Raw genomic sequence first — 13,837 nt, 5'->3', positions numbered from 1 at the left:
CACAATCATTCCAAAATTACATTAGAGAATTATATTATGGGTTCAAAGTGACAACAGCATCTCAAAAGATTAGCTAGGAACCAAAGGGGCAGTGACACATTTTTTTAATGGGAGAGGAACACCTCAGAAAATGAGGGTGAGAATGGTTGTGTAGGTCAGAGAAAGTCACTAATGTCACTAAATTGTGCATGTAGAAACAGTTAAATTGGTATATGCTTCGCTGTGCATACTCTCAACAATGACAAAGATTCTTAAACTGCATTAAAATTTTTGTGTATCTTTCTTAGAAAGAGAAAATCAACCTGGTAAAGAATAAGACATGAGACATACAAAGTTCCTACAGTAAATTCCCATCCAAAGTATGTGCCAGTTTGTTTTTTTAAAGTGTGGCGCTGTGGGTTAATGCGTCAGACTGCAAAGTCGTTTGAACTACAAGGTCAGTGGTTCAAGCTCACCAGTTGATTCATGGAAACCATTTACAGGGTCGTTATGGGTCAGAATTGACTCAATGGCACTTAACAACAACAACTAAAGGGCAAGAAAAAAAATTGCTTATTGAATCCCAATGAGATAAGAGCAATGCCATATTTTACAGGGAAATATGGTAATTTTTGCAGCAATACAAATTTATTTTTTAAAAGTCAAAATAAATCTCCTTTAAAATAGTTGTCTGGTTGGGACAACAATCTGCCAAATATTCCCATTTGAAAAGATGAAGGGGTAAGATTTTTTTTCAGGCATTTGGATAGGGCTGGGAAGGTAAAGACAAAATTGGGCCGAGAGGAGTAAACCAAAGATAAGATAACATATCTGAGAATAGAAGCACAGTAGAATAATCTCTGACTTAAAACACTAATTATTTTTAAAAAACCAAGCAGGTACAGCAAGGAAATTATTCCTGATTTGGGAAAGTAAACTAAAACATATGAGTTTTTTTAAAAAATTAAATAAGGAGGAAATTATTTTTTGATGCAAAAAGTATACCGTTGGGGGCGGGGGGACTTCAAAATGGTTACTTCTACTAAAGTGGAAGAAAAGAGAAAATAAGTTTATAAATTGTGTATTTTTATAAAAGGATATGCTTGATGCTTTCTTTAGCTTCAAGTAACAGAAAATCCTAATTCAAGCTGGCTTAAACACTAGGAAGTATTACTCTCTCACATAACAAGAAATTAAGGCACAGTTTCAGGAATGGACTGCTAGCCTTTGGATCCATTCTGTGTTTTTCCTACCTCTGTCGGTCTCTGAATACTGACATCATCTTAGACTGGTGGAAAGTGATGGCAACAGTTCTAGCTATCACATCCAGACATGGCAATGTCCTTGAGACAGACACTACCGTTCTCATTGCAACTCTCTCTTATAATATTCCAGAAGTCTTCCTGCAGTCTTGCCCTAAAATGACTTTATCAACTAATCTGCTCAATATGTAACTAGTCACGGAAAAAAGATAACCAGGATTGCCTTAATCAATATTTACTTCTGGAGCTAAGAATTGAATAAACTTGAAATTGTGTTAGGATAGAATGGAAAATGGATGTCTACTAGAAATAATGTATTTTATTTTTGAACTAAAAAAAAGCAGCAAACAAAAAGCTATGGCAAAAATAAGGACTGAAGTGCAAAGATTAAATTAATTTTGAAAAGTACTTCTCATTCTGAGGCCAGAAATGGGAGGTGTTTTGCTATAAAGCCACATGAAGGAATTTGGGGTGGGGTGAAGGAAATGTTCTGTATCTTGACTGTTGTGGTGATTACACATTCAAATTCCAAGTAGTAATACATTTTAAATCTGTTTGTTTTGTTACACATGAGGTATATTCCAATACAACTGTTATTTAAAGGGCTTCTGAGAACTTTTAAAAGAAAAAAGCCCTTCTTTTAAGTGTCTGCTCAATCATCACTTGATCAGAGATGTCTTTCCTGATTATCCCACAAATAAAATTATCATCTCCTGACACTCCCTTATCCTTGTTCTGCTTTATATCCTCCTCCACGGTATTTATCATCACCTGATATTTGCATCTTTAGCTTCTATTGAACATCTCCACATAACTAGAATATAAGCTCCATGAAAGCTGAGGTTTTGTCTGTGTTGTTCCCTGTTATATTACCAGAATCTAGAACAGTTTATGCTAGATAACAATGTCCATAAAACAGAGAAACTCATTCATTAATAAAAAACAGGATGTGTTGTGGAAGCAAAGGCAGAAAGACCAAATATAAAGATTAACAATAGCCTGGTAACTATAAACCTACTTAAGAATGGAGTTTTTAGAAATGCACATTTAAAAGAAGATTAATCATGCAAAGGGAGTAAGGGAAAACAAAAATAAAGTAAGGTCTTCAAAGACTAAAGCTGTGAATAAGGCAAGTTTTTTTCTTCTCAACAATTACACTCCCTGTTAAACTTCAAAACACATCACAAAATAAAATCTATACCCATTAAAATCCTAGTACTGATAAACCAGGAAATACAATAATAAATCCACATTTTCTATTAACTATTTAGATCAAACAATAACAGACTCTATTATTCTTTAGATCACCGAAAATTCCTAACATTGAGCAAACAAACGCAACTTGACAACAGTCTGTTCTTTTATATTTCTGCACCTAAATCACATGAAAATCAGAATGGCTGTCATTCTTTAAATACAAAAGTTACTGAATGGCATGTTAAATCAAATCTAAATTAACCTCTTAGTAGAGTAAAACTGAGGATAACTGCTGCAAACAGCAAATTTGTGCCATTAGTTATTTCTGTATTAGGAAAAAAAGGGTTATAGATACAAAAGCAAAATTATGAAGCAAAACCCATCATATGACAAAAGGGCCAATGCTCCCATGTAGCACCATGCCATGGGTATGTAGCTAAAAGAGACAGTGTAAGTAACAGAATAAACAATAAACAATTCTTTCACAAGTCTGCACAGATGCTACTCTGAGAATTCTATCATCTGTCATTAATCTGCTTTCAAATATTTTAAACATTATGTCAAGGAAAAGACTATTCGTTATGACTCTAAAAAGAGACTATACTATGCTTACTTTAGAAAAGAAATATCCAACTATATTCAAAGTTCCTAAAGTTTATCTAAATCTATGTACAAAGGGCATCTCAAGTATTTTTTTTTTTTTTTTTAATTCTTCTTCTTTCTATACAGACTGCCCAGAATCACCAGGTAATATGTTTCTTCAAGTATCAACCTGGCAAGGCTACAGTGACCAGTTACTTAATTAAACAGTAATCTCAGTGTTCCTGCAGAGAGTGATTTTGCAAACGTAATTCAAACTTCTAGTCACTTTAAGGGAGATTATTTTAGATCATCTGAGTGGACCTGACTGAATCCTTTGTTGTTCTTAAGTGTTGTCAAATTAGTTATGATACACAGCGACCCTGTATAGAGTTTCCAAAAAGTGGCTAGTGAGCTTGAACAGCCTACCTTGAAGTTCAAACCAATTCTGCAGTCCAGCGCATTAACCCATAGCGCCATACCAGGACTCCTTTAGAAGACTTTAAAGCAGGACTGAGGTTGTCCTCAGGGAAAGTAGGAATTCTGCCTGTGAACCAGAGTTTTGACCTATGTCTGCAGAGTTTCAGCCTACAGTAAGTCAAAGTCTTGCAGCAAGTCTATTCATATACAGTTATCTCCTACTGGTACCACTTCTTTAATTCATACTGATACACACCACAATATGGAGCATGAATTTAGAAATAGGGGTTCTTAGAAATTGGAGAAATTTTTATAAATGTATTGGTGGGCTTACAAAATCTTCTTTTAAAACTTGCAAGTCCAGACAGTGGTACAACACTATATCACCTTCTCAAAGGAACTATATGTTACCATGAGTTGGAGTCGAGTTGACATGACAGCAACAAAGTTGGTTTGTTTTTTAATGCTCTCTAAAAGCCAACATGGACTACCAAGTGTGGTACTGTAGGATAGCACAGGCTTTAAAGCACATGGTCAGCAGTTAAAACCCACCAGCTACTCTTCAAAAACAGGATAGTTGTAAGTTGGAATTGACTCAATGGCACCTAACTACAACAATAAAAAGCCAACATAGGAAGAGATTATTCATTTACTGCTCTAGATCACAAAGAATAAGTATGGAAATTCTTTATAATTTAAACCTTCTACTATTAGGTATCTTTACATAAGAATTATAAAATGCTAAAAACACTAAGAATTTTCTATAGTTTAATGATAATAACATTCTTCTTTGATTTTTGCACTTTAAAGGTTGCTGAATCTTAGAAAATAAATAGGCACGCTGAAGTACATGTGACACTACAGCTGAATCGTGTAAGGGGCTACTTAAAGAAAATTCTAATACAAGAATAGTTACATAAAAGATGGGCTAAAACATAAAGACTAACTACAATTATGTTGTTGTTGTTGTTGTTGTTAAGTGCCGTCGAGTCGGTTCCGACCCATAGCGACCCTAGTATCCCACCTTACCAGAGAGAGCACAGACTGGTTCCAAGTTACTGGCTGTTCTTTAATTCTGATCAAGCAAAATTCCCAGCAAGCCCCAGCAATAGCAAGAACAGCGGTAGCAATTCACTCCAGCATAAAACTATAGCCTTACATAACACTCACTTTCCCAGGAAGTCCCAAACAAAACCCCCTGACGGTGCAGGGACAGAAACCTGGCGTGGAGGGTACAATGTGCGGGAGACTGGCTTTCTGAGAAACAGCATGGCCGGGCCAAAGGGGATACACACAGATAAACACACAGAGGAAAACCAACAACCCCAATGGAATAGGGCCATGACAAAACAAATGTAAAAGAAAGGTGAAAAAACTCAAAAGATAAATTACAAGGAGACAGACACCCACACAAAGGAAATAGTGGAATGGCAATACAAGAAGCAAATGGTTAGTAAGAAACACGGCAGCCACACAACGTGCATCTCAATACTAAATCTGGGACCAAAAGGTATAGTATAATCCCAACTATTCTATAATATATAAAAGCACAGGTTATATCCTAGAATAAGAATTTAGCATATAAAAAATGTCATTCAAAGACATAAGGAAATTAAACACTTAGTTTCCAAGTAAACCACAATATTAATATGGCCATTTTGTTTAGGATATTGGGTCAAGATGGAGCAAAAAGATAAATCCCATATAGATAGAACAGCTTTAAATAATAATTGCTAGTAAATCCTAAATAATCTTGTTGAAACAGAAAGAAAATTGAGCTAAGGAATTTAAAAAAGCATTTCTACTAAGTCTGCTCGATCACTGCATGACTTCAGGGATAACTTCTCAAGCTCTCGATTTCCTCTTCCAAAAAGTGCCTTGGTAAATTTCATAAGTAAGATTCTACGATTCTATTGTTTAGTCTTGAACCATATTACTGAATAAAAAGTTACAAAGCTGGTAGCAAAAACTGAGTTTGTACAACAGTTTATTGCTGCTGTACTCTGGGTCAAACTCTAGAGCAAACTCACAGCGTTGCATGACCAGAGCACAGAACTATGCAGTGCTTTTCAACCTTAGGAGTTACAGTCATTTGCAAATTTTTCTCAAAATATGAGACATGTACTAGCTGAAAAAGATGCCATTTGGTGAGCTTCAGATATCAAATACAGATTTTGTCCATTTTCCATTCTCCTACAAATCATGTCCACCTCACAAAATCAGCACTGGGGCCAAAACCTAATCAAAAAAGTTTTCAAGTACGCTGCTTGGAACAGAAAAACTAATTTCAAATGCAGATTTATCACAAAGAAAAAGAAAAAAAAAAAAAAAAAGAATCGTCTTTGGACATTTCTTCTCTGAAGCTCTGAAGTGTACTAAATGGGAGGAGGTCACTAATTAATCAAATATATCCTATATACTTAAACCTCAGGTCCATACAAAACAGAAGTATGTATTATGCAAGCATGTTTGCAGGTATATGTTGAGGGAAGGGGTTAGTACAAACAGAGAAAGGCATAAAAAATTGCATCTAATCCAATTTTATGATTCCAGTAATTTGTTCATTCTAATTTAAAGGTACAGCTCCATGTACTTGATACAGAAATGGAGAAAATGAAGAGAGTTAACAACAAAATTAGAGGAAATAAATGAGAATGTAATCAACCTATGCTATTCAGTGCAAGAGAATTAAGAGGATTAGATATTGCTGATTTCTTGAAAATATTCCAGGGTATGCAATAAAGTTTTTTGTTTTTTAAATCTATAGGTATAGAATAGTAGAAAATAATTTACAGGGAAAAATACTGAGGTCTACCCATAACACCCAAAATGTATAATTCAGGAAGCAATTTATGTAAAGAATAGTGTAATGGTTCTTCACCTGTTAAAAGCATGAATATAAATGACTCCTAAAGATGAGGCTCCAAGAAATCATATAATACAGTGATGTCATTTTGACCCAGTCAGTTTTTTCTGAGTATTCAGAAAAATGTGGTGATTAGTCTTTAATTAATGAAGTTCTACTAGAAGAACTGTCGCTATGAACTTGTGAATTTATGCTAATTATATTTGCGAAGGTGCAGGGTCAGAGATAAAGAGGAAGACCCCCAACGAGATGGATTGGCCAAGTGGCAGCATGTAAGGACTCAAGCGTGGCAACAGTAGTAAGGTTGGCCCAGGATCGGGAAGGGTTTCATTCTGCTGTATATAAGGTCACTATGAATCAGTATCAACTCGATGGCACCTAACAACAACAACAACAACAATATATAGTGTAAGGAGTCCTGGTGTGGCACTGTGGGTTAATGCATCAGACTGCAAAGCTGTTTGAACTGCAAGGTCAACGGTTCAAGCTCACCAGCTGCTCCTTGGAAACCCTTTACAGGGTCACTATGGGTCGGAATCGACTCAATGGCATTTAACAACAATAACAACATATAATGTAAAAGGTCAAGAAACGTCAGGAGGCATAAGCCTAATCTTTAGTATAAAGCACCATAAAAATACATATATTTTTTAAAAACAGAAAGTTCTAAGTAAAAGCTGTCTAATTGAATCTTTTCAAACATAACTCACTTCCAAAAGTTTTAAGTCAGCGCTCCATAAAAATGACATTTAACTCTCCTACACTGACCTAAAAAATATTGTTCCTTCTTCTAATTTTGATCTATGTACTGATGTGATAGCCAAATTCTTCACAATACAAATTTTGGAAAACTAAATATTAATAGCCCAAAGAAGCATAATTCAACAAATAAGGTTTTGACGTAATTATAAAATATTAACTCCTTAAAGTTAAGATTCATTTGTTCACTAGACAGATAGAATAGTTAACTATTGCTACTTCCTTGATTAGTTAATAGAAAGCTTTTATTTTCATAATCACTGAACACTTTGTCAACTATCAATAATACTGAAGTCTATCACTCCCCAATTTGTTCCCATTCCATGTTGCTTCTTAAAGATTAACAGCAAAAGAATTTGAACTGACTTAGAATAATAGCAACACCAAGATCTCAAAACCTAAATTCAGAAGCACATATATTGAAAAAGTATGCTCACCCAAGTAAACAGTTTTAAAATCATACTTCGACATTTTTAACATAGTGAGTCCTCATTTAGCTTCTCTTTCTTTCCTTACCTTTCTAATTCAGCTATCTTTTTATCTTTATCATTCTTCTCGTTTTCCACCTCCTTCAAGATTTCCAAGAGACGGTCAACTTCTGTCTGTGCCTTGCTGGACTCATCTTTGAACCTGGCAATCTCTCTCTCCAACTGCTGTATTCGGTCACTCATCTCTGGACTGGCTCTGGCTTCCAGTGTGGCCTCATGTGCCTACAAAGAAACATGTCGAAATCCTATCAGACAAACTCTCAATGAGAGTGGACAAACCATGTCCCAAGGAATTGACTTATATTCTAATTTGAATTGCGTATTATCAACTACCTACTTTTAGCAGTGTGACTTGAGATTATTTCACCTTTTCTAAACTGGATGAAATAAATTTTAATTATTAGAAAAATCAATGAAGATAATAAAAATATATTTTTTTAATTTAGAACATAAAACTTATTATCATTCTAATTATGAGTGTCACCACCGCCACCAGTGTATATGTAGATCCTCCCAAGATGACCTTGAAGGGCAAAATATATATCTCTATGTAAACATATTGGGCATCTTATACTGCTTTTAATTCTACTTTGTATTTATTATATTTTTTCAAATATTCATACAGTAATATTTTCACAGTAATATTCAGTTCATTGTCCAGAGCATATCTGGATAATTTCATATGAAAATAATCAAAATGAACAAGGAAAGGAGCAGTGTTTTATCATTTAAAACTGAACAAATGATAGACCTATGATGAGAAATTTTAATTATTTCTGAGATTAATCAAAGAAAAACTAAAATTTTACCAGTAATTCCCCAGCCCAAATATAACTACCAATAATACTATGGGGTAAACATGGTGGCTCTTAGGATAAGCACTGGACTGCAAAGCATAAGGTCTTCAGCTCAAACCCATCAGTAATCTGTTGGAGAAAGATAAGGCTTTCTGTTCCTGCAGTCTCACAGCCTCAGAAACCCTATACAGGGTTGCTGTGAGTTAAAAGCAACTCCACGGCACTCATACAGGGTTGCTATGAGTTGTAATGAACTCCACTTTGAGATGTATTTCATTTCTTGCTTTTTTATATGTCTATCTCTCTCCATAAACAAGGGAAATAAAAATACATATATACATTTCTAAAACAAACATAAATCTGATCAAATGTAAACAGATTTTTGTATATATATTTTGCTAATAGAAATGTACTTATATCTCTACCACCCAGAGATACCGATATCATAATGATACAGAATTCTTCCTACATGTTTTATTTTATAACACAGACAACACAGCATAATTTTATAACCTAACTTTTTTTTCCACTTAGCTGGCCATTAACATTTCACAGTATTCTTAAACACAACAAAAAATATAATTGTTAATAGCTATTTATTCCATCTATGCACATAACCCAACCCACAGCCTCCAATTAGATTCTGACTCATAGAAGCAGATCCTTGGGACCATCAAGTGAGAAGAGCGGAGTGCAGGACCTTACCCAGAGAAGCAGTGATGCCAGAAATGGAGGCAGAGATGATGACGTGGAGAGCTGGAGCCGCTGAGGACTCAGGGAGGGAAAGGAGCTGTGTGCTGACAGCCGGGGGGGCAGACTTGCGGGAGTTACCCTTTGATTGTTTGATGATGCATGGAGGGGATTGTATTCATTGCAAATGAAATGAAATATGATAGGATGAATGTAAAGCTGGTGTTCTCCCATGTAAACTATCACATAATGTATAATAAAAACTAAAAAAAATAATAAAAAAAAAGATTTATAGCCTCAGAAACCCTGAGGAAGTTTTACTTCACCCCTGGGCTGCAAAATCAACCACTCCCTTCCCTTTGTTACAAAACATCTACCTTTACATTTCTGACCTATATATCTTTAAAGGAGCAGACAGACAGTCTCATCTTTCGCCCTCAGAATGTAGGGTGCGTTTGAATCACTGACCTTGTGGCTGGGCCCTGTGCTTAACCCACAGCACCAACCAGGGTTCCTTATCAATGCACATATAAGATGCAATTAATTACCTAATATTAAAGATATTTAGGTTGCCTCTTACCTTTTGTGTTGTTGTTTTGCTCCTTACTTTTATTTTAATCAATGCTGCTATTCTGGGAACTTTTGTACAAATCCTGAACTTTCCCTGGTCTTATTAGGAGCCACATTGTTCCTTATTCCTTAATAGTATAAAATTATGACCAACTTATTCCAGAATTTACCGTATTGTTTTCCTCACAGAATTTATATCTTTCCACTAAATATGGATGAATAGCATGTGTAAGAACTCATGCTTCAGCGTTTTTCTACAGGGATCCTAAAAACTTATCCTCTTTCAACCTAGTCTATTTAAGAAGCAATCTGTGTAATAATTAACATAGGATTTTGTCCCATGAAGGATAAATACATTTATTACTCTGTTCTCCTGATAATTCCATGTATTTATACTTTCAAAAGCTTTATATTCTACTCCACAGTGAATATGTGCATATTTTATAACTGAGTGAACACTTGTTATTCTGTAATCTTTTCTAAAAAGGCCTGTCATATGTGGAATATAATTTCTCTCATAATAAACTTCAATTAAACTGATGGTTCATATTTAGCATAAATTTTTCACAATCACATTCATAAATTACTAATTCTCTGATGTACACTATATTTGATATGTACTGTACGAATTCTTTGATATACACTATATTTTGGCATTGTTGTTGTTGTTAAGTGCTATCAAGTCAGTTCTGACACACAATCCTGGATAGGGTTTCTGAGGTGCGACTGGTGGGTCTGAACCGTCAATCTTGCAGCTCAAACTGACTTTGCAGTCCAGTGCAGTACCACAACAGGACTCCATATTGTAATATTAGGTGAAGAATTTTATCACATTAATTGCTTTTTATCTTAAGGCTTTCTGATGTTTATTAGATTGACAAGGGAGTCCTGGTATGACACTATAGGATAAGCCACTGATCTGCTAACTGCATTATCAGTTCAAACCTATGAGCTGCTTCTTGGAAATCCTATGCAGGGTTGCTATGAGTCAGAATCAACTTAATGGCACTTAACAACTCCTTGATGCACAGACTATTGTTGGTAAGTGCCAACAATTACGTTCCAACTCACAGTGAAGCTATATAGGTTTCCACAAGCTGTAAAATCTTTACAGGAGCAAACAGCATCACCTTTCTCCCACAGAGCAACTGGTGGGTTTGAACCACCAAACTTGTGCTTATTTTACAGAAGCATTGTGCTCTGGGTGTCTCTCCTGTGTGAATTCTCTGATACACAATGGGAGGTGCCTTCTGGATAAAAGTTCTCCTAAGCTTCTAACCTTGAGGTCAGCAGTTTGAAAGTACTAACCATTCCACAGGAAAATGATGTGGCTTTCTGCTCCCATAAAGATTTATAGCCTCTAAAACCTCATACAGGGTTGCTATGAGTTGGAACCAAACCCGCAGCACACCACCCTCACACCCCCAATCATAGCATGGATTTCCGGTGTGGTGCCATAGGATAAGTACTGGACTGCTAACTGCAAGGTTGTCAGTTCAAACCTACCACTCACTACTCAGAAACCTGTATACAGGGCTTGTTAAGAGTCAAAACCAACTCAACAGCAATTAACAACAGCAATCATAGCAGTGAGAGGCCTGCTCTCATTATATGAATTCATAGGTGTGTACTGAGTTTTGTTGAGTTATGAGTCTTTTGCACACTTCCAATACCTGTTAAGTTTCTCTCCATTATCAGTTCTCTGTTGCATGACAAAGTTTGATTTTTGATTAACATGTTCCACATGAAGTACACTCATCAAGTTTCTTATCAGTGTGAATTCTCTTATTTTGTTAAGGGTTTTCTTATGCTGAAGGGTTTCCCCACAATGCTTAAGTTCAGACATTTCAATCCCCAGCAAATTTCATCACATAATTAAGATGAAAGAATAACTGATGTTATTAAATGCTGTTGAATTGGTTCCGACTCACAGCAGCCCTCTAAAGGGTTTCTGAGGAACAGCTGGTGGGTTTCAACTGCCGACCTTACGTCAGCAGTCCAGTGCTTATTCTACAGTGTAAAACCAGGACTCAAGATGGAAGAATAATTTCCCACATTTACTGCATTCATCATATTTCTGCCTTGTATAGCATCCATTTTTAATTATGTTTTTAACAACATCCCCAGGACTAATTTTTAGGAAGACTTTCTCTTGCAGAAACAAGTCTGTACTAAAAATTATTTTTCTATATACTTTCTATCTTGGCCACTTTCATCTGTCCATGTTCCTGTCTATAAATGCAACTTGCCACAGAAGTCTGCCTTGGCTTTCACGGAGGTTCTCTACCTGGTCATCAACCTTCCAGACTCAGCTCCCGTGAGACACGATCTAGGATTGGCTTAGCTGGGTGATTCTGGGTCAGGTCTCTCATGAAACTGAAATGTTGCAGTCAAGTCAGTTATGAAACATTTTAAACATTACCAAACATCAAAAGGGAATGAGGTGCTGGGCCTGCGAGCTCAGGACCATAATCTTGGGGGACACTATGGTCAATTGGCATAACATACTCCACCAAAGACAATGTTATAAACCAACTCTGATGAGTAATATTATGCTGTTATTTTAAAAACTCATGAGCAGCCATCGAAGTTGTACAACTATTGGTCTCCCTCTGTCCAGAGGAAAGAAGGGTAATGAAGATTAAAGTTGCTTAGAAACAATTAGTTCAATGGACTAATGGATCATATGAATATCAGTCTCCAGAAATATGATACTAGAAGAACCAGATGATACCTGGCAATCATTACCAACTGCTCTGAAAGGAATCACATCAGGAGGTTGTGGACAGATTGGAAAAAAAGGTGGAACAAAACTCAAAAAAGCCAGGTTTACTGGTCAGATAGAGACTAGTGGAACCCCGAGACTATGGTCCTTGGTCACCCTTTAGGTCTAAAATGGAACTCACCCGACGGCTCGATTTTCAGCTAAGCAATAGAAAGGTGTATAAGAGAGACAACAACACTAGTGTGGTATACACACCATGAAATAGTCAACCATTCAAGATCAAAAGGGCAGCATTTACCAAAGGATAAAATCCAGAAGGGTTAGGAAAAAAGAAAGACACAGGGAGGAAGGACACTAAGTGATGGTACATTGAGGGGATTGCATTCATTAAGATAAAATGAGGTGCATGATGATCTGTTCTGCAAACCTTCACTCAATTTATAATAAAAAGTTGAAAAATAAAAATTAATAAAGATAATAACCAAGAGTCAGGACTATAGTCATCTAGAGGGCTGACAGGTGCTAAAAAATGTAAAGCCAAGGTGGCTCATTCCTATGCTTGACAAATTAGTGCTGGCTTTTGGTCCAGTACTTTGCCACATGAACCTGAGTTTACATGATTTTTATGAGTGGCTGGGAACACAAACCACTAGTACATTGGTCCTACAAGAAAATATATGCTACATAGTACTTAATCAATTTACAAATTAAATTGTACATCTATTAGTCATTAGAGACAGCATAATATAGGTAATGAGAACACTATCTTAGAAGTCATGCTTTACCTCTAAATATTATCTGTACATAAATAAGCTATGGTAGTGATGTTGTGTACAGTCAAAACACAAAGCAAACATGTGTAGGGTTTCTGAGACTGTACATCTTTACAGGAGCAGAGAGCCTCATCTTTCTCCCTTAGACAGCTGGTAAATTTGCACTGCTGACCCTGAAGTTAGCAGTCCAATGTATAACCCACTATGCTATCAGGGCTTCATGTCCAGAAGCTATAAAACCTGCAATTAAAATTTGCTTACTTAACTTTATTTATTTATTTATTTATTGTGTGTGTGTTCCCAACGTTTTTGTTTTTTTTAAGGTTTTTTATTATGGATTGAGTGAAAGTTTATAGGACATAGGACAGATCATCAGTTTTACATTCAACAAATCATACACCTTGTTTCATTACAATGATTATAATCCCCTTCATGTACTAACAGTTAGCAGTATTTCTCTATATCCACTTTAGCTTAAAAAAAAAAAAAATCAGGCCTATATAATGATTTACACCTCCAACGGGCAGATTCTGCAAGTCTGCCTCCTGGCCACCAGCTCATAGTCCCTCTCTTTCCATGAATCTAGAGTCCTCAGCCGCTCCCTCTCTCCATGTCCTCATCTCTGCCTTCATCTCTGGTGTCGCTGCTTCTCTGGATAAGGTCCTGCATTCTATTTGTGCTCTTCTCCCTTGTGGTCCTAGTGTCCTCTGTTTCTGGACAGTAAGATTAACC

The 13,837-nt window shown here is 36.0% G+C and overlaps 1 protein-coding gene across 6 annotated transcripts in view; it reads right to left on the bottom strand.

Moving 5' to 3' along the window:
- The window catches only part of ERC1 (ELKS/RAB6-interacting/CAST family member 1), a 697,935-nt gene that overhangs the window by 455,924 nt on the left and 228,174 nt on the right, over positions 1 to 13,837 (bottom strand). For all 6 annotated transcript variants that reach the window (XM_006862715.1, XM_006862712.1, XM_006862711.1 and 3 more), the window contains one exon: positions 7,579 to 7,772. In XM_006862715.1, the coding sequence (XP_006862777.1) occupies positions 7,579 to 7,772 (194 nt within the window). The remainder of the gene's footprint in view (positions 1 to 7,578; positions 7,773 to 13,837) is intronic.

Source organism: Chrysochloris asiatica, unplaced genomic scaffold (assembly GCF_000296735.1).
Source record: "Chrysochloris asiatica unplaced genomic scaffold, ChrAsi1.0 scaffold00050, whole genome shotgun sequence".
NCBI lineage: Eukaryota > Metazoa > Chordata > Mammalia > Afrosoricida > Chrysochloridae > Chrysochloris > Chrysochloris asiatica.
This window is presented reverse-complemented; position numbering and strand designations above follow the sequence as displayed.